Source organism: Talpa europaea, assembly GCF_964194135.1.
Source record: "Talpa europaea genome assembly, chromosome: 9".
Classification (NCBI taxonomy): Eukaryota; Metazoa; Chordata; class Mammalia; order Eulipotyphla; family Talpidae; genus Talpa; species Talpa europaea.
In genome coordinates, this window is record NC_140076.1 from 2,401,451 (window position 1) to 2,424,218 (window position 22,768).

General features: G+C 67.4%; 1 protein-coding gene across 4 annotated transcripts; it reads right to left on the reverse strand.

The window, feature by feature from the left end:
* On the reverse strand, positions 1–22,352 carry PLEKHG5 (pleckstrin homology and RhoGEF domain containing G5; the record flags this gene model as incomplete). Of its 4 annotated transcripts, none has more annotated exons than XM_084242567.1 (20): positions 1–822; positions 1,267–1,445; positions 1,558–1,673; positions 1,758–1,890; positions 2,988–3,107; positions 3,400–3,537; positions 3,620–3,769; positions 3,844–3,954; positions 4,180–4,329; positions 4,453–4,503; positions 5,105–5,200; positions 5,410–5,595; positions 5,664–5,858; positions 6,323–6,468; positions 6,697–6,833; positions 7,097–7,188; positions 7,449–7,509; positions 7,826–7,928; positions 8,650–8,779; positions 22,314–22,352. In XM_084242567.1, 20 exons carry the CDS (start codon positions 22,335–22,337, stop codon positions 48–50), a joined length of 3,093 nt encoding a protein of 1,030 aa, XP_084098693.1. In that variant the 3' UTR covers positions 1–47. The 4 variants fall into 4 exon arrangements, with proteins under 4 accessions (XP_084098693.1, XP_084098695.1, XP_084098694.1 ...); XM_084242569.1 differs by having other exon boundaries at positions 8,650–8,803; XM_084242568.1 differs by lacking the exon at positions 22,314–22,352 and adding an exon at positions 13,904–14,023.
* Positions 22,353–22,768: the final 416 nt, after the last annotated feature.

A 22,768-nucleotide genomic window follows, 5' to 3' on the forward strand; every position in this document is an offset into this window, starting at 1 on the left:
CCCTGGGGCAGCATGCTCAGCCACCTGCCCCTCCCCAGCCCGGCCACTCACGAGGCGGTGAGCGTGGAGTTGAGCAGCAGGCTGGTCCTGATTCGGTAGAGCTGCGCCAACGTCAGCTTCCGGTGCTGGGCGGAGATCCCTGGGGGGGGCTCGGGCTGGACTCTGGGCGAAGTTCCTGAGGGCAGCTCTCTGCTCCTCCTGGCAGGTCCTTCGGGCCCCCCAGCCGGGCAGCTGGCTCCACCCTCCAATTCTGACAGCCGCGGGCCGCTGCCAGGGCTTGGTAGCCCCCGGCCATCCCAGCTGGGCCCAGCTTCCCGAGGGGAGGCCTGAGTCCCAGGGCCAGGGGCTGGAGTAGCCAAACACAGTTCTGACAGGCTGCGGCTGGGGACGGGGGGCGCACCACGAGCGGCGGCCCCCGACAGCAGCTGGAGGAGGCTGGCCTCAGATTTGGACTTGAGCAAGTGGGGCAGGTGGGGCAGCAGCTGCACTGGGGTGCGGCGGCGGAGGCGGGGCGAGGGTGAGGGAGTCGGCGGTGACTCCGGGACCTGGGGCACTGGCTCCACCGCGGGGGCTGGGGCCACAAAGTCTTGCAGGGAGGTGGGGGAGAGGGTGCCATAGGCAGAGTCCATGGAGCACGAGCGCCCGTCCACGGGGCCCAGGGGCAGCAGCTCGCTGGTGGGCGTGATGGACGAAGCGGCGGTGCTAAGCGAGGTCTCGTCAGACTGGGAGCTAAAGGGGCCGCCCTCGAACTCCGGAGAGGACAGCATCTCCCCAGGCTCCACCACCACCACGGCCAGGGTCTCTGTGGAGCCTTCCGAGGCACTGTGGGGCGGGACGGAGAGTCAGCGCAATGGCCAGCGTGGCCCGGCCGGGCAGCGCGGAGCCCAGCCTCTGCCCTCCAGGAGCTTGCGGGCTGAGACAGCGAGCCTGTGGCACGAAGGTCAAATCTCCCAATTTCTGGGCCCGCAGCACAGCTCAATGGGAGACCGCCGTTTCCTGCTGAGACCGGAGGGGGCTCAGGACCCTCGGCTCAGCCCAGGCAGCTGCCACTGATGGGTGGGAGCAGGTGCACAGGTCGACAGCCATTTGCCATGCCTGCCTGCACTCTGGGGGATACAGCGCCCGTCCCCACTCCAGGCTCACATCCTGGAGTCTGTCAGAGCAAGGGAGCTGGCTGGGCCCTCCCCAGAGTGGCAGCCTCAGAGTCAGGGCTCCCAGGCTGGGGTACGGCCTGCTCCAGCCTGCAGGGGCCCCGGGCAAGCATACCTGTGCTGGGAGTCCAGACTGTTGCTGCTTTTGCGCAGGATGGTAGGGGAGCTGGCAGCCGAAGCGCTGCTCTCTCCCGCTTCCTCCTCGTCCTCCTCGTCCTCCTCCTCTTCCTCCAGGCTCTGCAGGTGCTGCTGGCTGCTGGGGTGCTCCTGCGCACGCACCTGCTGCAGCTGGTTCTGTGGGTGGGCGCGGGAGGGCACGGGGGCAGCGGGGCTGTGAGCGGCCACACCCCCCACCTTGGCACCGCGCCCACCTGGTCTGACTGCACTCCATCCACCCTGCTCTCACCTGGGCGTTGTAAATGGCATCCACCCAGCTACGGCACAAAGCCTGGCCGCTGGCCTGGAAAGTGTAGGCCCCCACGGCACTGTGGAACTCATTCAGGTAGATGAGGAGGAAGGAACCTGGTTAGGGAGGGTCGGAGTCAGCCAGGACCACAGCCCCTGCCACCAACACGCCTGCCCACCAGCAGGGGGTGGGCCCCTCACCAGGGTCCCGAAGTTCCCGGCACACGAGCTTATCCACCAGCATCGGCGGTCTGATGACCTTGGTCCTCTCGGCTTTCTTCACAGCCTTGGTCACCAAGAGCAGGTCCGTGAAAAGGAAGCAGTACACGTCCATCTGGGGGCCGAGGAGGAGAGGCCGCGGGTGAGGGACCCTCAGCCCTAGCGGCAGCAATGCCTTCCCCTGGGGGTACTCAGGCTTGGTCAAACTCCTCCACTGCGCACCCCCCACCCCAACCCGGCCCAAGCCAGCCCAAGAGTGAAATTAAAATGAAGAGTAAGATGATTCCAGGCAGGTGATCGAATTCAACGAAGTGTCTGTGTTGAAGAAAAGGAAGATGATTTTCTCTATTTTCTTCCCATCGCCCAGATATTTTGCACTGAAGCATCCGGTTCAGCGAGGCATTAGGGAAATTTGTTAGCTTGGTTTCCCGATAGCTTAAAGCAATTTAAACCTTGGAGTTGACGTCACGTGATGAAATGTACATTCGAGAAACACTGTCAGGAGAGCGAAGGGGTTTGTGGCGACGTGTAGAGATGCAGGTAACCAGAAAATGCTTTGGAAGACACTGCACGGGGCCTCCCTGGTGGCCTAGGAGTTGAGTCTCAGGCTATCACCGTGACTGCTTGAGTTCGATCCCTGCCAGGGAGCTGACCCACACGGCGCAGCAGACCTCTCCTGTCTCCCCGCCGCTCCCCTCAGCAGTGCCTTTCAGTCAGTCTGCCTGTTCTGCACCCCACTCCGTCTCTGGTGAGTCCTCTCAACCCCCGCACCTCTAGCCTGCGCCCCAGTTGTACACCAAGAAAAAAGGAACTGCACGACCTACTCAGCCTCAGCATCTTAAACAAACAGGCCTGGGTGCACAGGAACGCCTCCCTCTGTGGGTCGTTACCAAGAACACAGTCCTGGTGACCCTCCCGGGCATTTCCGGAGTCAACACCTAGTAATTACCACTCCGCCTTAGATAGGTGTCTGCCTCCCGTTCTGACAAAAATACTTCTTATGACTAATCTTTTCTTTTTCAGCCTTCAGGGGTTTTTTCCTTGTACTTACCAGAGAAAGAAAAAACTGAACCATAAGGAAAACGAAGTTGAAAATCATTCCCCGGGCCTCTTATTTCTTTCCCCGCCTTCACCCTCCGACCCCTGACTGGCCAGGCCAGAGGTCCCAGAACGGGGGGTGCAAATGCACAGGGTGGGGGCCCCTGGAGTCACCTTGCTGTCCTTCCCCTCCTTCATCCGCAGGCCCCCCTCCAGCAGCAGCTGCCGGGTCTCCTCGGGGGAGGCGCCAGGAATGGGCGTCGTCAGGTCCAGATTCAGAAATTCCTTCAGGATCTGGGGTGGGGAGCGGGCACAGCTGGTCGGGGTGGGGAGCGGGCACAGGTGGTCGGGGTGGGGAGCGGGCACAGCTGGTCGGGGTGAGGAGCGGGCACAGCTGGTCAGGGTGGGGAGCAGGCACAGCTGGTCGGGGTGGGCAGCGGGCACAGCTGGTCGGGGTGGGGAGCGGGCACAGCTGGTCGGGGTGGACACCCCACCCCAGCCAGGAGCCGGCCAGAGAGACCCCGCAGGCTCCTGGCTCCCAGCAGGGCCACGGGCGCCCCGCTCCGGGGCAGAGGCCGGTGCCCACCTTGTCCACCTCGTCGTTGCTGCCCTCCACGACCTCGTAGGCGTCAATGCGGCTCAGCACGGCCGCCAGCCGCTGGCGCTCCTGGCGCTGCCGCATGCAGGCGTTCACGTGGTGGATGAAGCGCTCCACCGAGTCGATCTGGGCGAGCGAGGAAGGGCTCAGGCCCGGGGCCCACAGGACCCCCCAGCCTCAGCGGCAGCCCGGGCGACCCTCCGGTTACCATGATAACGACCGCCTCCCTGGCCCGCGGCTCGTCCGTCTTCCTCAGCAGCGACTTGAGCAGCAGCGGGTACTTGGTGAGCCGCTGGTGGGGCTTGGCCAGCATGTCGCTCAGCTTCAGCCGCTGGCACTGCTGGTGCTTCTCGGCCCACTGCGGGAAGGCGCGGCTCAGGGCGGCCCCGCGGGCCCCGCCCCACACCTGCCCAGGTGGGCGCCCGGCCTCACCGTGACGTAGGCGCGGAAGAGGTCGTTGTCGCGCAGGAGGCCGCGCATGTACTCCATGCAGCCCTCCTCCTCCACGCAGTAGCGCACGTAGGGCTTGAAGAGGGAGCCGAACTTGGGGGGCGGGGGGGACAAGCCAGCAGGTCACCGCGCGCCCTCCCCGCCCGGCCGCGCCCAGCCCGTCCTGGGCCCCAGGCGGGGGAGGGCAGGGGGCGGACGACCCACCCGGGCCCGTCACGGACGAGGCCTCTGCCCAGGGCCAGGAGGTCGACATGCTGGGCGGACGCGACCAGCGCCCCCATCCTGCTCGGGGACCCGCCCGCGACCCGCCGGCCCTACCAGCTTGAAGCCCTTGAGGAGGTCCCCGGGCTGCAGCAGCGCCCGCGTGCGCCGCGCCTTCTCCAGCACCGGGGCCATCACGCTGCCCCACAGCCCGCGGTGCAGCCGCGCGATCTCGGGGATGTTGCTGAACAGGCGCTCGGCCTCCACCTGGGGGCGGGAGGTGCGCTCGGGCCTGCCCCGCCCCCTGGCCCGGGCCCCAAGGACCCGCACCCCGCCCGGCCCCAGCCCGCGCTCTCGGAGCCCAGATCCCCGACCTCGCCGGCCCCGCACCTCACACAGCAGGCCCGACTCTTGCAGGTTCAGGAGACAGCACAGGAACAGCTGTGGGGCAGGGAATGCGGCCATGGGGGTTTCCAGCTCCCAACGCCCACCCAGACTCAGGCGCCCCTCTACCGGCTGCCCGGGGCCAGCAGCCGCCTGAGCCGGCGAGGGCTCACCTCTGAAAAAAGGCCCAGCCCCCACGGCCCACCTGGGGGTGCTGGCCTGGACCCCACCTGGAAGGATGTTCCAGGGGAGCGGCCTGGAGGCCAAGCCTGGTCTCTCCTCCACCCCGGCCCTGGCTTGGCCTCGCAGTTTCGGCTCAGAGGGTGCCGTCCTCAAGCCCCCAAGCCCAGGAGAGCGTGCCCCAGCTCAGAGCCCCCACACACGCTCAGGGCCTACATCTGCGGTGGGGGCTGCTGGGCACCCGGCATAGAGCAGGTGTCCAGAAACAGCCACTGAAGGGAGGCATGAGCCCCTGTTGGCTCAGGGCTGCCCCACTTGCCACCTGCCCCCAGGTGCCCGGCCGTGGGGCTCCCCCTGGGGTGGTCCTCCTCTACCTCCCTCCCCACGCAGTGCCCAGCACCAGCTCCTAAAGCCAAGGCCGGCACAAGGTCACAGGGCCCGGAGGGGGTGCTCTCCCGCCGCTGGGCGCCACACTCACGTGGGTGATCACCCGCAGCTTCCTGATATAGGAGGCCTCGGTGTGCAGGAGCTCCCACACCGCCTCCTGCTGGTGGCACTGCCGCCGGGTCAGCTTCTGCCGGAAGGGTGGGGGTCAGGGCTCCGCCTGGGGCCCTTGGAGGTCCCCCGAGATCCAGGCCCTCCCCTGCCACCAAAACAGCGGGGCAGCATGTGGCCTTTTCAGGGAGCTGCTCACCCAAAGTGGGGGAGCGAGGACAGCAGCCTGGACATCACTGGGTCCTCGGAAAAGACCCAGAAAGTGGGGGGGCACCTCCCTCCCCGCACCTCGTGCCCGTCGATGAGCTCCCTCCAGCTGTCCTCCAGCCGCAGGCAGGTGTCCTCCTCCTCGTCGTCGTCCTCGTCCTCCTCCCACGAGTCGTGGTCGAAGCGCAGCCGCCGGGGCAGCCTGGGCAGGCCGAACAGGCCGTAGGCGTGCAGCTTGCCCTCCAGCTGCTCCATCTTGTCCACCTCCTAGGAGAAGGCTGGTGGTCAGGTCAGGCCCGCCGGCAGCCCAGCCCCGGGCCCAAGGGCCCACATACCCGGCCCAGGGCGCTGGTGCTGGGGCCTGAGCTGAAGAAGCCGCTGAAGCGACTGGCCGCCCGGTTCTTCCAGCTGTCGCCGCTTCCGCTCCCAGCGCTGGGCAGAGAGCAGCTGGACGGCACGGGGGGCTCCTGCCCGGGGATGCTCGCCTCACCCAGGAACTCCGACATGTTTTTGCGCCGGCGGCCAGGGGCCTGGGCAGGCAGGAGCGGGTCAGGTTGGGCCCGCCCGGCCCCGCGTCCCCAGCCAACCCCTGGGTTCCCAGCACCTAGGCCAGCAGGACCAGCGATGGTCTCTGCACCCCCAGCCCGATGCCACCTCTCCTGAGACCCTCACCTGCTTCGGGGCTGGAGGCCCACGTAGTCCCCAGCCCTCAGCAGCAGGTGGGGAGCGACAGAGTGACAACACCCCCACACACACCACCAGTGTCACCCCCAAGTCAGGCGCGCTTAGCGCTGCCCTCAGGACTCGCACGCGCACGACCTCTTGGGCATTACAAGTCGCTGAGCGACGACCTATCTCCTTGGGGTTCGGTTAGATCCAGAGAGGGGCCCTATTCTCAGAGCCTGCCCCACTTTCCGGAAGGAGAAATGTAAGCTCCAAGGGGGGGCAGGGAGGACCCGGCCCACCCACCCTCTGCGGCCCAGCCCCTCCTCACCAGGATGTCCAGGCTCTCCCGGCGGCTCTGGGAGTCCATGCGCTCCACGGCGGGGGGCCCGGCCCCGGCCGGCCGCAGAATTGGCAGACTCAAGGACTTGGGGTCCTTCATCCCCTGCTCCACCTTCCCCTCGTCCCCTGGCTTGGCTGGGGTGGCATGAGGGGCAAGGAAAGGTTCAGCGCCCAGAGCCAATGGAGACATGGGCCGAGTCTTCTCCCCAGGCGCCAAACCCAGGCCCGAGGCCCTCCCCGCATCCCGCCCCAGCCCTGTGTGGTGATGAGCGTGCTGGGGCCCCAGGGGAGAAGCGCCCCCTGCTCTGCCCAGCTCTGGGAGGCCCAACCAGGTCCTGCCACCCGACCTGGGTGGCAGCTCACCTTTGACCCGCAGGTAGTGTCCCCCGAACCTATAGGCCTCGAAGGTGAGGGACAGGGGCGTGTTGGACTGGTCCAGGTAGATGTCCACCTTGCTCAGCGTGACGCCCTTTCTTTCGAACACAGGCAGCAGCACCTCCCTGCCCGGGATGGTGGGCGGTGTTGGCAGTCCACACACCCCACCCTACCCTCGTCCCAGATGCACCTGCCTTCCGAATGGCAAAGGGAGGCACCCCTGCATCACACCCAGGCGCGCACACCTGCCCACTCGTCCATCAATGTCCACGCGCTGCTGGACGCAGCCACACACAGGGCGCCCCCTGCACACACACAGTCACACCTGCAAAGACCCAGGGCCCCCAGCGTGGGGCCCACCCCTGCCCCAGCCCCGCCCCGGGCCTACCCCAGCGACTTCTTCTTCATGGCCGGTACAATCTCTGTCTCGACGTCCATGTTCAGGTCAAATTTCAGGGTGAAGCACTCCTTGCTGGGGTCCTGAGAGGACACAGGTCTCAGCTTCTGTACCCCGTGCCCCGCACCCTCTCCCCAGGTTCAGGACAAAAGCCCCACGGGGCTCCCTAACCCTAACCCTCCTCTGTCCCAGGCTCCTGGCCAAGGTGGGCAGTGCTGGGCTGCAGGGCATGGGGGGGGGGACACACAGGTGCCAGGCCCCATCCCTGGTCCTCGAAGAATGGGAGGGGCCCAGGAGGAGGGGGCTGTCGGGGACTCCCGTCCGCCAGTCTGGGGCGCCTTACATCAGTGTGTCTCCTCCGCGCCTTCTTCTTGGACAGCTTCAGGCCTGAGCTCGCCCGGTCTCTGCAGGAGAGGGCGGAGGGCAGGGGGCCGCACCAGGGCGGGTGTGAGCCCCAGCAGGCACCCACCCCCCCATCTCCCCAGGTAACCAGGCGGCTCAGGTGGGCCCCAGGCCGACGGGTCTTGCGCCCTCTGCTGGCCACACCAAGTCATGCCCAGTGGCACCGAGTCAGAGGGCATCTGGGCCCAGCCTGGGGGCCCCGTGGGGGTCAGGACCGTCGCGGGGGGAGGGGCTCCAGTCAGCTTTTCGGAAGCCTTGGCCCCGAGACCCCCCGAGACCTGGCCCTGGGGGCCCTCCGGGACTGCCCCACCCGCCTACCCTTTGCTGTCCATGGAGTTTTCTTCCTCCTCCTCCAAGTCCACGGCGGGGCTGGTGCGCGGGGGGCATGACCGGGTGGACACGTTCCGGGCCAGGACAGAGCCTTCAGGTAAAGAGGGCGGGGCTCGATTCCCCCCCACCCCCGCCACACACTCCGGGACCACCCCCAAGCTAGCTGGGGCCCGTGGGTTCTGTGAGCAGAGCTGCTCAGTCGTTGCTTCTCATCTTCCACCCCCCACTCAGAATGGCACCCTGGGGTGACACAGGTGATGCCCCCCAGAGAGCCACCTGTGGCCCCAGTTTTCCCTTCCATACAGACTGCCTCTGGGGCGGTGGCCGCAGGCACCACAGCTGCAGCTCTTCTTCCAGGCTCCCTCCCTCCCGCAGACACCATGCCCAAAGCCCCAGGGGCCCTGGCGGAGGGTGGGGGGACAGTCCTTTGTCCCTCTGACCAGGAGACAAAAGGCTGGCATTTCTTGCCAGACCTGGGTGCCACAGTGGCCCGAGCACAGAGGAGGCGTGGCCCAGGGCCCGGGGGCAGGAGGGGAGTCTGATTTCCTGCTGCAAGTTCCCTCCCACCGCCCCAGCCGCCCCCACCCCGCGGGGGGGGGGGGGGGCGAGGATCTGTCCTGTCCGGAAGCCCCTGCCGGGGACAGGAAGAAAGGGGCCTCCCCCATGCTGGCCGGGGGCCAGGAAGACCCAGTACCTGGCGCTCCAGGCACTTTCTCTCCTTAAAAAGCTCGGGCAACAAAAGGGCCAGGCGTCCTTCTGCGGGCCCTGCCAGTTCCATCGCCCAGCGGGCCTGGGGGTCCTCCCCAGCTCACCTTGCGGGGGCAGGTCGAAGCGGACGTGGCCGTCATAATGCATGGCGCTGTGGAAGCTGCTGTCGCAGGCCTCGCAGAGGCTGAGGGGGCCCCGGCGGTGCAGCTGCTGGCAGTCGGAATGGTGGCATACCTGGGCGGGGAGGGAGTGGGTGGGCTGGGCCCTCACCGGCAGACACGTGCCCAGGCCACTGCACCCGTGGGATGCCTGGTCCCTCCAGGGCTGCTCTCCACTTTTCAGCCACTGGTTCCCACAGGTGCCAAGTTCCACAGGTTCCCCCACGCGCCTATTCTGCGTCCACGTGATCCGGGGTGCAGAGAAAAGCCAAGCCCTGGCCACAGGGGACGCAGCGCAGAGAGGAGTCCCGAGTGGGCACAGAAGACAGGTGCTGCCAGCGCCTCCTCCTGGGCGCAGCGGGAAAGCACCAGAAAATGAAGCTGGGGTCGGGCCTGGGGCTGGGGCTGGGCCTGCTGCGGTATTTGGACCAGAACACCCTTAGCCCTAAGCTCCAGCAAGCTCCCCTCCCCACCCAGGTCTCTGCCCTTGGGGGTGACCTACCTGCCCCCGAAACAGCCACCCTGACTCCCTCCCTAAGTCATGGCTGGAAGGGGTCATGCAGGAACCAGGGGAAGGGACCCAAGGGCCACTGCTGGTGACTTGATAGGGATTGACCCAATGGATGACACCCCTATCTTCACCCACAGCTCACCCAAAATCACCCCTGCCAACTTGGCTTCTATTTTCTAAGGGAAATGGAAGCCACCCGAGGTGGTCCCTGGGTAACCACCACCACATCCCCACCCCCACCACCGCCCCCGGCCAGCACTATGGGGGTTCACCGGCTCCCACCCCAGAGCAGCCTTCCACTAAGACCACCGCCTCAACAGGTGGGCACCCCTCAGCGTGTCCTCCACCAGCGGGCTCCTCTCCATGGGCTCACCCGAACCTGCTCCCTCCCCAGCTGCAGCTGTGCCCCCCTACTCTCGCCCTCCACTCGGCACCCCTGTCCGCCCTCACCCCTCCCGGTGCCCTGCTCCCTGGCGCTTTCTCTTCCCAGCATTCCCTTCCGAATACCTGACACCTGTGGCATAAAGAGGAAGGACCCCTGGGGACATCGCTATGCCCTTCTCCTTCCCACGGGGCACACTGGCCCTGCTGGCTCTCTGGATCCTTTCTCGTCCCCCCCTCACTGCGCCCATGCAGAAGTTATAACAGCACCCGAGAGCAGGGCTGGGCGACACCCCCCAAGTAGCTGTCACAGTCGGGAAACTGAGGCTGACACGGGCCACCTTCCACCTCCCTTTGCCTCCCCAGCTGTCTAAACGGCACCCCTGTAGGTCCCGCACCCCCCAAGTTCTCACAGGCCTCGGGCTGTGTCTGTCTGGCCCTGAGAGGGCGGATCCGGGGTATTTTGTTTTCTCTTTTGTCTTTTCTTGACACTGACACTTTCCAAGCGCCCGAGCCAGCGCCAGCGGTCGGGCAGAAAGGCCCTCGGCGTGGCTGGCCTGGGGGTCTCGGTGGTTTCAGCTTTGCCAGGAGCACAGGAGAGGGGCTGCGTGTCCCCTGCGTGCCCAGGACACCAGGGCACTGGGGCTCGCACTGTCCAGTCACCCCCTTCTTCCTCGTAGGGCCTAAGTCATCGGGGAGACAGGACGAGGCCCAGCCCGCGGCCAGCTCACACCCCGGGCTCTGTCTCCCTTGGGGCTTCCGCCCGATCCATTCTCTGGAGGACACCGCAGCCAGAGTACCTCCACCGTCCCCCTGGCCTCGCCATCACGCCAGGCCCCTCCCCTCCGCCCCCAGCGACCTCCACGCCGCCACGCTCGCTTGTCTGTTCCACGGGCCCCTCATTGACACAGGAGGGCACCTCAAAACCACAAGGCGCACAGACCAGCTCCTGACCTTCCCCACGCGGCTCTGCCCAGCCAGCACGCGGCCTGGCCTTCCAGATGCGCCAAGTTAGGGGTTCATTGTGTCCCGAGCAGAGATGGGTCCATCCCAACCCCAAGACCCCAGAATGGGACCTCGCTTGGAAAGAGGGTCACCACGGATGTAAGCGGTGAAGACACCAGCGTGTGTGGTCAGACAGAGGCAGGGGTCCCTCACGGGACCAGCGTCCTTCCGAGAAGAGACACAGAAACAAGGATACACAGGGGACCCCTGAGGCCGACTGGGATGGTGCAGCCACAGGCCAAGGAGCACGGGGGCCCCAGAAGCTGGGCGAGGCAGGAAGGCCCCTACCCTGGAGCCCTCATTCCAGACTTCTGGCCTCCAGGTTGCCACAGAATAAACTGCTGTTGCTACTGTCACGGCAGCCAAAGCAACAGAAAGATCTAGCAGGGTCACCTGATGCCCGGCCGCACCCCCAGCCAGCCAGCCCGAAATGCTGCTGACCCACCCACAGTACCTGCAGCTTCTGGGAGAGCCGCGGGGCACGGGCGGCCAGTGCGCACAGCCCCAGCCTGTCCCCCACCAGCTGCAGTACAGCAACGCCTCCCAGGGGGCCCAGGGGTTGGGGGACCTCCCCGCTCACTCTGCTCCACTCCGCCCGGCCTCCTGCTTTCCCCACGTGCTCCTAAGGAGCACCCCGTCTCTGAGGCTGGCGACACTGTCCCTCAGCCCAAAGCACCCAGCACCCGCCCTCCCACAGCTCTGGACTCCAAGTCGCCTCTGGCCCTTGGGGTTTCAGTGCCACCCACACCCCCTTCCCTCGGAGAGCCTTGGCAGCGGCAGCCACACCCTGTCAGGCCTGGGGACAGCGGTTTGGTTTGTCCAATAACTGGTCGGCCCAGCCCATCCAGGCCACTCAGCTCATTCAGTGGAGGTGGCAGCAGCAGACTTGTGGGCTGGGGAGAGGCGGAGCAAAGACTTTCAAGGTGACAGAGGGACGAGGGCAGCCTGGTCAGCTGCTAAAGGAAGGAGGAGCGAGGAGGGGCCCGAAAAGGCCTGACCTTTTCCTTTTTTTTTTTCTCTTTTTAAGATTTATTCATGCATACAAGAGCTGGGGTGCAGGCCAGAGTTGCGGGGGGGGGGGGGTGAGAGGAGTCACCAGAGACAGAGCGGGGAGCAGAACAGGCGGATCTACTGAAATCCACTGCTGAGGGGAGCAGCGGGGAGCCAGGAGAGGTCTGCTGCGCCATGTGGGTCACCTCCCTGGCCGGGGATCGAACTCGTGCTGCAGTGGCTGGTAACAGCTCCACAGCGCTGTCTTTAACCCCCGCGCCCCCAGGGAGGGCCCGAGGCCTGACCTCTTACAAGGTGGTGGCAGTGCCTGGACCCTCCTCACCCCAGCAGGCAGGGCCTAGGACCGCCCCTGTTTTACAGGAGATGAAAGGGCGGTTCAGAGACGTTAAGTAACTTGTCTAAAGCCACACAGCCCGCGGAACCAGGGACTGAACCCAGATCCCAGATTTTCACCAGGTCCACCCTCTCTTGGGATGCCGAGGAGTGAGGGCAGGGGAGGCCGTGGGTCAGCCGGGAGACAAAATCCACGACAGTCCGGTGCTCACCACCTGGCACCTCTCTCTCCCGCCCAGTCCCCCCACCAGACCGAGGGGAACGTGAGCACAGATGGAAGGGGGCAGGCCGAGGGCGCTGGCTCTGAGGCCTGACTTCGGGAAGGCGGGAGTCCTGGGCAGGCAGCTGGCCACATTATGGTCCAGATCCCCTAGGGCAGCCCAGTAAGGCACCCCCCGCTTCCACACCCTTCTCAGTTGGTCTTCAGGTGCATGTCAGGACCTGGGGTGCGGCGGGGCACGGTTAACAGAGCAGCCGTTTCTAATTGTTTCATCATCTGCCAAAGTGAGAAAAACCCCGTGCCCGGGGGCTCTGCCACCCTCTCAGCCAACAGAGGCTCTGGCATGGCAGATCCTGGCACCCCGGCTGCCAGCATCTCCTCTTAACTATGACTCTGGAGGCACCGGCCCACTTGAGCCCCTTCCTCCCAGGAGCCCGTCTGCCCGTTCGGCAGCAGGGACTGGCGCAGGGTGGTGGGACTGCGCACCTGCGGCCTCAGGCGAGTGGGACAGCGGGAGCCCTGCCAGCCGGCAGCTCTGCAGGGGGCAGGGTCTCTGGGCCTCCAGTCCAAGTTCCTGGTTCTGCACCACGGTCTCCGTCGTAAACCCACCCAGACTTTATGCCACGGTCCCCGCCCTGGGGCACACCCGATATGCTGAGGAGCCTCTGGGCACCCCCTGGGCCACGCCCTGTGAGGACAAAGCTCCCGGGAAGACTCTTTTCAAGACGGGGCGGGGCTTGGGTGGCGCCCTCGCCCTCCCCACCCACCGCAGCGCCACCTCCTCCTCCCACCGACCGCTGGGGCTGAGCAGGGTGAAGGTGGCCGTGGGGCCCGCGGGAGCTGGTGCGGCGGCGGCTGACCTCATCTGCTCCGTCCACCCGCTGCTCCCAGCCCAGGGCCAAGGGGGGCGCACAGGGTTCAGGGTCTGAGCAGGGGGGTTTCCTCACTTACCCGCTACTTGAGGAGGACGGTCCAGCCACCCCCAGGGCACAAGCCCAGCTGGGAGGCTGGAGGGACCCCACACTCCTCACAGCGCCAGCCCCAAACCGCAGGGTCTCACCGCTCCCTCCCGAGAGGTCCCTTCCCAAAGCCAGCCTCTTGGGCGCCCTCCCCTTGGGCCCAAGTTCCTACTAGCACCCTGGTTCTGCCACTGTGCCCACACGGGCAGAGCCTGCTGGTGGGGGAGGGGCAGAGGGTGCTGGGATGGCTTCAGGACTCAACCCAAGAGGGGATGAGCGCCAGGCGCCAGCGCGGGCCCCCTGGCAGAGGACACACCCCGACTGTACGGTCCTGGAGGGTGCGGGGCTCTGGAGGGCGCCGTCAAGGCTACCCCCCTTGGGATGGGACTCCAGCCGTCAAGTCTACACACGGGGCAGGAGACGGAGGAGCGCAGGAGGGGCAGGAGGAGTGGGCAGGAGACAGAGACGGGCAGGAGGGGCAGGGGACGTGGGCAGGAGACGGAGATGGGCAGGGACGTGGGCAGGGTCTGGGTGAGGAAGGAAGGGGCGGGCGCCGGGCAGCGGGGTCGCAGGTGTGTCCCAGGCGGCCCCTGACACGAAAGGCCAAGGGTGGCGGGTCAGGGCCAGCAGCTGACCCAGGGTGGCGGGGCTGGGGGCGCATTTCAGGGTCCCAGGCCCAGCCCCCACCCCCCCACCCCGGTGCGCACTCCACGCTGCGCACCCCATCCCCATCCCGCCGAGCCGCAGCCGCTCCCCTCCCACAGGCCCCGCGCCCCGTACCTGGCCTTCGCCGTCGTGGGCGCGACCCCCCGCGCCGGGGGCCTCGGAGCCCCGGGAGGGCGGCCCGGGGCCCGGCCTGGAGGCCGCGCGGCGCCCGGAGACGCCGGGTCCCGTCCCCATGGCGGCCGGAGGAAGCTGCGCTCGGCACCACCGCCCGCCGGACAAAGCCGGAGCCCCGCTTCCTGCCATTGTGCGCCGCGCCCGCCCCCCCAGGCCGGGACCCCGCGGGCGGGGGACGCCGGAGCTGCTCCCCGCCCGGCCCACGCCGCCCCCGGAGCGCAGGTCCTGGCCCCGAAGGCCCCTCTCGAACTTACGCTCCCCCCAGGGGGGCCGTGATCTCTGCAGGGCCCGTTGGTGGCCCCCGCCGGCCCCCCCACCCTCCCGCGACCCCCATTCCACCCCAACGCCAATGTCTGGGTCTCCAAAGGCTCCCCCTTCGGCCTGGACACCCTGCCCCGGAGCATCAGCACAGGAGACCCTCCCCCCCCCTAGGTGGCCCCCCCAGAGTGCTGCGGGCCCAAGAGGGGGGCCCGGGACTCACCCCCCTCCGGCTCGGGACACCCCTCCTCCCTGCCCGGGGACACCCCTCCCCACTAGGCCCTCCGGCTTCTCCGCCCGCCACGCTGGTGACCAGGGAGCCCCCCCCCCCCCCAGAGTCCTAGCGCCGCCCACAGTCCGAGACCCCAGGACTCAGTTCCGGGGACTCCCCCTCCCCCCAGCCCTGCTGCCCAGGCCGAGACGGGGGCAGCGGGAGGAGCCGGGGCACCGGCACGGGGGAGGCGGGCAGTCCGGGCGCCAGAGGGCAGCTCTTCTGGAGCCCCAGGAGCAGGAGGGGCGGGAGCTGGGAGAACCCCAAGCCCGGCTCGGCTCCCCCAGATCCGACCGCCCCGTCCCGCCGGCCCCGTGGCCGCAGCCCGCACCCCGCCGCCTGGGGGCGCGCGACGGACCCGCGGGGAGGTGGCCCGGACTGGGGCGCGGGGCCGCAGCCCCTGCCCTCCGGAGGCTGTCCAGGCGCTCGAAGCGCCTCCCCGGAGGTGGGGGTGAGCACTGGTATCCCCACTTTTCAGCGGGGGCAAAGTGACAACGACAGAGAAGCCCACCCGCAGGACTGAAACTTGGCCTGGGTTCTGGAACGTGGCCATCAGCCCACCCAGCCCTGGACACCCCTCCTCAGTCTGCTCCCTGGGGGCGCCGGGAAACAGCCCCGGGAGGGGGGGAGGCAAAGGGCTCTGAAGCTGTTTTGAGGGGGCAGCTGTTTATTAGGGTCCCGGGGTTCCAGAGCCACCTCAGCTCCCAAAGTCCAAGTCATCCGCCGTGCACACCTTTGGACACAAAACTATCTTTGGGAAACAAAAACCTGATCCCATCACCCCCTTAAGACCTCCAGGGGCATCCCATCTTGCCCAGAAGAAAACGTCCACAAGGCCAAGCCTCTGCCGCCCTCCTGGTGGGTCGTTGCACCCCATCTGCCTGCACCCACAGGTGCCTCGCGGGTGCAGGCGCCACCCCTGCCTGTGCCTGAACACCACAGGCCCCGCCTGCCAACCGCGGGCTCTGCACCCCAACCTAAATGCTGCCTCCCCAAGGGGCCTGCCTCTCCCCTCCCCAGGCGAACTAGGAGCCCCACCTCCCACTCTCCATCCCCTTTCCCCTTAAATTGAATTCTTTCCGCCTCAGCATTTATTGCGACCTGGAACAGCTACTCTGTCCCTGTCCAACCGCATCCTCACCCGCCCCTGCGGACACTGCTCCCTGGCCCAGGTCCTCAGCACCCGAACAGGCCCGGTCACAGCAGGAGCTCAGTGTGGACCAGGTGGGGGCCGCCTGAATGACGGAGGCAGAGGAAGGGCCTTCGCGCCAGAGGCGCTGGGGAGATGTCCCTGCTGCAGTCAACGGTCACTACAAGCCTGCAGTCCCCCTACCGTTCCTGGCCTCGGGCCTACGCGCCCTGGACAGGTCACTTCCCACCTCCAGCCCTGGTAGTCTGGGGGTCTCACAGGGGCCCTGTGCCCCTCCTGCTGCCCCCGGCCCAGAGCCGAGCCCTCCCAAGGACCAGACCAGCCCCAGGAGTCTGGGCAGCAAATCCCATCCTATTCCTTTGAGCCCTAAGGAGATAGGGCCACTGTCCCCATGAAGAACGGGGCTTGGACTGGTTCAGTGACTTCCCCCAAGTCACGGCTGGTGGGCCTGAGGCAAGGGGCCAGCGGGGGGCCGTGAAGACCCGCTAAGCGGCGTCTGGGCAGCAGAGCCTGAGACACAGGGCAGATCCCAAGCCAGCTTAAGGGGCATCCCATGGGCCTGGGGTAGCCAGGTCACATTAAGAGGAGACTGGAGCTGAGTCAGGCGGGTCACTGGGGACCCCCTGAGGGACCAGAGCCCTGGCCAACCTAACCTAACCTAACCTGGGCCACGCTGCTGCTTCGGGCCCAGAGCTAGGGCAGGGGCTGCTGCTGAGCGGGTCAGGCACTGCTGCTCGGCCAGAAGGGGCAGGGCCCAGGCACCAGCCGATGGGAGGAGAAAAGGAGCGCCTGGCGCTGCAGCCGGCCCCTGCGGCTGATGAATAATGGAGTCTGGAAGGCGGAAGCCCCCCCCCACTCCCCACGGCACCCGCTCGCCAGGCCCCCAAAGGCAAAGGTCTGTGGGCATCACCGCACCCAAGTGGCGGGGAGCCCCAGCCTGGTCTGCGGTGGAGCGGGAGCGCCCTGTCCAGGAGAGACCTGGGGGCTGGGGCAAGGTCGGGCCCACTGGCGCTCTACCCACAGCAGGCTCGCCTGGGACCAGAGGCGGGGGGGGGGGGGGCCCTGGCTGGAGGGCCACCCTCGCCCAGAGGCTCCCCACCGGAGCTGAGCGCCCCTGGGAGTCTCCCCGCCCCGAGGCCCCATCTGGCACCAGAGACGGAGGCTGCATGTGTGGGCAGGTTGGCCAGGGCAGGGCAGCTCTGCCAGGCAGCTCTCCTCACTCCCACCCGGCCCGCCCTGCCCGGGGCCTGGGCCTCACCCCTGTCCTCTGGGTTCTGGGGCCCACCTGGGGCGGAACCTACCCTAAGGCCCTGCCCTTGCTGGGCAGCTGGCGGGGCCAGAGAAGCTCCTGGACCCAGGGGCCAGGTACAGCCCCCAGAAGCCAGGGAGGCCCCAGCGGCTTCCTCCCCGGGGAGCCGTCGGGCTGGGCCCCGGGGGAGGGGGGGGGGGGCGGGGCCGCGCTCTGCCCGGCTCCCCGCCTGCCCCGCCCCGCACAAACGTGGGCGCCGGCGCCCGGGGCAGCGCAGCAGCTGCGCGTCCTGGGCCCTGCGGCGCCTGCAGAGGCTCCGGGGAGGGAACCGGGTCGGGGTTCCTGCCCGGGCAGCAGCAGGCTGCGCGGCCCTCCCCCCAACCCCGCCTCCGGCCTCAGTGTCCCCACCTTTGCTGCGGGCTCCGCCCAGGGATGGTCCTGGCGGGCCCTGCACCCCGCTAAGGGCAGAGAAACGGCGAATCTTCCCAGAGCCCCCGGGGCCGGGGACCTGCAGGCCCGGCCTCGCCTCACTCCCTCGTCCGCGGTCCAGGCAGGTTCGGGCTCCGGGCCTCGCAGCGGCCCGGGTCCTCTCCTCTCCCCGCCCGGCCCGGCCCGGCCCGGCCGCCGCGCGCCTCTCGCGCCCCCTGCCGGCGGGGCCGGACTCCGCGCTGGGACCGACGGGCCGGGGCGCGGGGTCGCACCCCCACCCCGGCCGAGACCCCCCAGGATCCTCGCTCCCCAGCAGCCCTCGCGGGGGGCCGGGCCCCCAGACTCCTCGCCGCCGCACCCTAGACCCGCGGGCAGCGCGCGGGGTCTGCCCGCCCGCGGGGGGCTCTTCCAGGCCCGGACCCCCGCCCGGGCGCTCCCCGGGAGCCTCACCGGCCGGCCCTCCGCGGGGCGGGGCGCGCCGGGCGTCGGGGCATCGCGGTGGGCCGCGCGGGCCCCGGCTGGGCGGGTCGGGCCGGGCCAAGGCCGCCCCGCAGGGACGGGGCGCGGGATCCCGGGGCGCGCCCGGCGCCGCGCCGGCAGCCGTGGGGGGCGAGGGGGGGGCAGGAAGCCCGGCCGGGCCGCGGGGCGCGCGGCCTCGCTGCCCCGGGGGCCCTTCGCCTCTCCACCAAGGCCAGAGCCCCTCCCTAGCCTCTGCCGCGGCTCTGGGGACCCGGGCTCGCCCGCGGGAAGCCGCACAGGCAGGAAGGGGAGCCCCCGCGCCGCGGAGCACCCACAGGCGCAGTCCACCCGGAGTCGCCCCGAGCAAGAGCCGCTTGGCCCCCAGATCCACGGCTGGACTCGGAACCGCCGCCCCCAGGATGCCACCTGTGCCCCCACCCCCTTTCAACCGGGCAGAAAAGGGGTCCTAACCGCCCAGTGGAGGGTCCCAGCTCCTCCCAGAGGTTCCTGCTTAGAATTAACCGGGATCTAAAGACTGGGGCTTGGGGGGATGTGTGAGGAAAGAAGGTGCCCCCCTGCAAATGCCCCTCACCTTTTCCCAGAGGGATGGTCTTGACCCTGGTATCTTGGCTGGAGGTCCCCAAGCCCCAGGGGTGTGGCTCTTAGGCCAACAAGAATTTTCCCAATTCTAGAACACACCCCCCAACCCCCCAGCTTCTCACCAGGCCAGAGCCTCCAGGCTGCTGGTGCCCCCACTAAGCTGGCTCCTGGGCAGTGCTGATCTCCCCGAGGTTAGGCCCAGGCCAGGGCAGCTCATCTTGGCCAGGTCCCATGGGTGGGTCCTCTATCCCTGCCTCCTGGGCCAGGCACCCCAAAATTACCTAGCCTGCTCACCCCAAAATTACCTAGCCAAAGCCCAGGAGTTCCACTTGCTCTTCTTCCCTCGAGCCAGACGGCACCGCTGCCTTCCACAGCAGACCAGCATCCAGAAGGCCAGTCACCCCCAGGGAGCCGGGGACCAGCCGTCCTCAAGGGCACCCTGGTGTCCGCCTCCTGCCCCCAAAGCCCAGAGGAGAGGTGACTCCCTCACCCATTATTCACAACATCCTGCCCGCGCTTTTGCTGCTGCTGGGATCTTAGATCCACCCCTTCCTCTGCTCCTTGTCTGTGTCCACTGGTAGTCATCTGGCCACCCCTCCCCTAGACACACACCCCTGACTCATCCCTGCCACCCCACAACCCATTGTTAAGCTGGAAGGGAAGGCTGAAGTCATCCAGTCCCACCTCCACTCTGCTTGAATACTTCCAGGGATGGGCTGCTCCCTACCTGTACGTCGGGGAACCGCTTTGGCTGTGGATCCTCTCCTGACCCAGACTCACTCCTCTCCCTGCCAGAGCTCTTGGTTTGAGATGATGCTCTAAGGGCCCATCTCCAGGATGAACACCCCCGAACTTCTGCGTCCTCAAATAGGGTGGCCCAGTGTGCTCTCAGCTGGTATCAGCCCTCCCCCATGCCCCATCATGATCTGGGGTGCCCTGCCCAGCAAGGGACCAGGGAATCAGATGCCAGGGCCCTGTGGTTGCCTTGCAGGAGACACAGGCCATCACAGTGACACCTGGCCCTCCGTGGGGGGGGGGGGGAACTCCTCTTCCATCGCCCCCTCCCCATCTCCACCTGCCCTGGGAAGGGGACAGATATGGAGTAACATTTGTTGGGCGGGGAGGGGGTGGCTGGGGTCAGGAAGGGAACCCTGCGGAGGTCTCAGCTCTCAGGGAGGGGAGGGAGGGAATGCCCAGAGTCTGGGGGCTTCTCGCCGCCTGCTAGAGAAACGCACGATCAGACTAGCGTCCCCTTGAACTTGAGCATGCCCTGCTTAGCGCCAAGAAGGTCACGAATGAGGCCTCTCCCAACTCTTGCCACAAATCCAGAAGCCTCGCTTTCCAGATGAGAACCTGAAGCTCAGAGAGACAGAGGGACTGGCTCAGGGTCACACAGCAGGAAAGGAGTGGGCCTGGGCCCCGGGAGGCACAAGGCTGAGCTACTCTACAGACCTTCAACCCCAGGAGGGCGGGGGCACCGCTTCTCTGCGGTGGACTCCGGGGCACAGGACATCAGGGTGCCCCCCATCAGCTGTGCCTCCCTCCCGATCCCCCAGGCCAGCTCACGCTCACAGTCCCAACATCTCTCCTCGCTGTCCATCTCTTCTTACTCATTCCTCAGGATGCCAGTGGCCCCCTCCAGAAAGTCTACCCTGGTTATCCCTTCCCCAGGGCGAACCCCAGGGGAGCAGGGTGGGGGTGGAGACTGATTCAGAAACTGCAGCACCCGGAAGAAGCCCCCAAGGGGAAGAAAATGGCCCCTCCCCAAGGCAGCCCCAGGGGTCAGTTAGGCCAACCCAAGTCCCCAGTCCCTCCCCTTCCAGTGGGGCCAGGATGGCAGCTCCGGGAGGGCGGGGACTTTGTTTCCTGGCAATCCCCAGGGCCTAGAACCAGGCCTGGCACAGCAGATGCTCAATGCTGATCTGGTGAACGAGCGAATGACGTCATCCCCTTCCGAAAGCTGCCAGCCCGCCGGAGACGAGGCCAGATGGAGGCCCCAGACCTCATCCCAGGCCGTGCTGTGCCATGTGGGCAAGCTCCCTTACCTCTCCGGGCCTCGTTTCCTTACATGCCACGTGGGAATAGTCGGAAACTCTCCCGCGGGCCTCCTTCTTCCTGAAGGCTCGCAGCGCCACGGCGCAGGAGGCTAACACCCACCAGCCAGAGACGCCCTCCGGCCGCGGTGGTTACCATCACCCGTCAGCCGCAAGGATGTTCCTTTTATCTCTGTCACCTTTCCTCGCCCTCTGCTCCTGTACCCCCACCTGTGGCCCGGTCTTTTGTCTCTGCACATCTCTGGCTGTGGCAGCCCCCCATTCCTGGCTGGCCTCTACCTATTCTCAGCCACCTTCCCCAGGATGTCCTCCTGCCTAGCTCGCCGGGCTCTGACTACCCAAGCATCCCTGTCCCCACAGCCTGGGACATCTGAACCAAAGGGGGTCGCCACAGTGACCCTCTGACAATGGTTGAAGCCAGTGGTAGGCAAGTGCCAGGCTGAGTTCTGGGCAGGCCAGGGCTGGAGCGGGCACCCGGGGGCTGTGGGGGCCTGCGCTCTCTGAGACCAGCAGTGTCTCCCAGGCCTCTGTCCTGCAGTCTGGGCCCACCCACCCCTGCCCCTGCCCCTGCCCCTGCCCCGGCCAGAGCAGCTCAGCAGTCTGCCTGAGAGCCAGGAGCCCACAGGAGGAGCTGGGCCAGTGCGGCCTGGTTCCCTGTGTCCCCCCTCTGGACAGGCAGAAGCCCCAGACCTGTGCAGGCCCCGGGCAGGATATATGTTGGGGGGAGCTGAGCCAGTTCATTGCCAGGAGCCCCCATCTGGGGGCGAGGCAACCGGCCAACACCAGAGCCCCAGTGCCAGCCCTCTCCGTGCCAGCAGATTGTGGCTGACAGCACCCGACACCCCTTTGCCAGGTGACCACCAGCAACTGGAGGCCGCTCCTCCGCCGCCGCCCCCACAACAGTCCTCCCAGCCTGGGCTTCCCGCCGATGCAGGGCGCGTGTCTGGGGCGAGGGCTCTGCGGCGCTGGGGGCATTTGCAACTGCCTGCAGCTGGCAGGGCTGGTGGACACTGTGGTGAGGGACAGGAGCTCTGGCAAGACATCCCACTGGGTTCTGGGCTCCAGTCCCAGCTCGACCACCCCTCGGGATGTGTCCTTGGGCAGCCGTGACCCCCCAGTGTGTGCCCCCGTCCGCACATGGGCAGTGACAGGACGGGTCCAGGGGGCCGGAGGGAGGCGGGACCTGACAGCAAGCGGCGCAGTTGCTGCTGTTGTCGCTCAGGTGCCTGCTGGGAGGGGCCAGGCCTGCGTTCACACCCTGGCTGGGTCTCTCCCGAGCTGTGGGACCTCAGCCAAGTCACACGACCTCTCTGACCCTTGGTATCTTCATCTGGAAGACGGGGCAGCCGTGCTTTGCTGTAGACTCGCGCTGGGCCCCGCGGGCATGGGCAGAAGCACCCAGGCACTATTTCTCACTGCCCCTGGCTTTGCCCTGCTCCCACTTCTGAGCTGGCACTCAGGGCCCACTGCCCCTGCTTCCCTTCGCCATCCCCGGGACCACCGTCACTCTCACCACCTCCCAGAGTGTCCCTGACCCCGTCCAAGGCCGCAGGGGCTGATACCACAGGAAGGGCACCAGCGGGCACCGGCATAGAAACCCCTTCGAGGGTCTCGGCTCCCCCATCCGTGACACAGGCGGCGGCTCCTGTCACCTCGGGGCTGCCGCAAGGCCACACTGCGGGAAGGGCTCTGCGCCCTCCTGCCCGGCAGAGGTGCCCCGCCCGCTGTCCCCGAGGAGGGGCAGCTCCTCTGCCTCCTGAGCCACCCCCTTTCGGCGATGCCCACCCTGCGCCGTGGCCAGGGTCCTCTGGCTGTCCGCGCCTGGGCACAGGGGTCAGAGCCCGCCTGCGCCCGCCCCGCCCCAGCCCCGGGCCTCCTACCTTGGCCGCCCGCCCTTTGTCCATGCAGTCTGGGTTCTGACAGCGCAGCCCCTTCTCCCCGGCCAGGCCCCGGTCGTCTGCAGAGAGGAGAGGGGAGGGTTATCTGCGGGCGGGGCCCACGAGGCTGCGCCCCAGGCTGGGGCACCCGGGCTCCCCGGGCCCCAGTGGCCTCCCGGAGGTGGACGGGTGGGGCGGGCTCCTCAAGCCTCCCTTCAAAGGAGGTCAGTGTCCCTTTCTCTTTCAAATGCCAACTTATCAGCGGGGGGGATCTGTTTGTGGAGTCTTTTCTTGCGGCGGTTCCCCAGGGAAATAATCCAGATTCCACCGGGAGGAACCATCTCTGGGTGTCAGCTGCTCCCTCCTCGCCCCACTCACTGCGGGGGACAGCGCAGTGACCTTCAGGGGCTCCCAACTTCCAGGAGGACTCCAAGGGGCTCTGGGGGAGAACCCCAGGG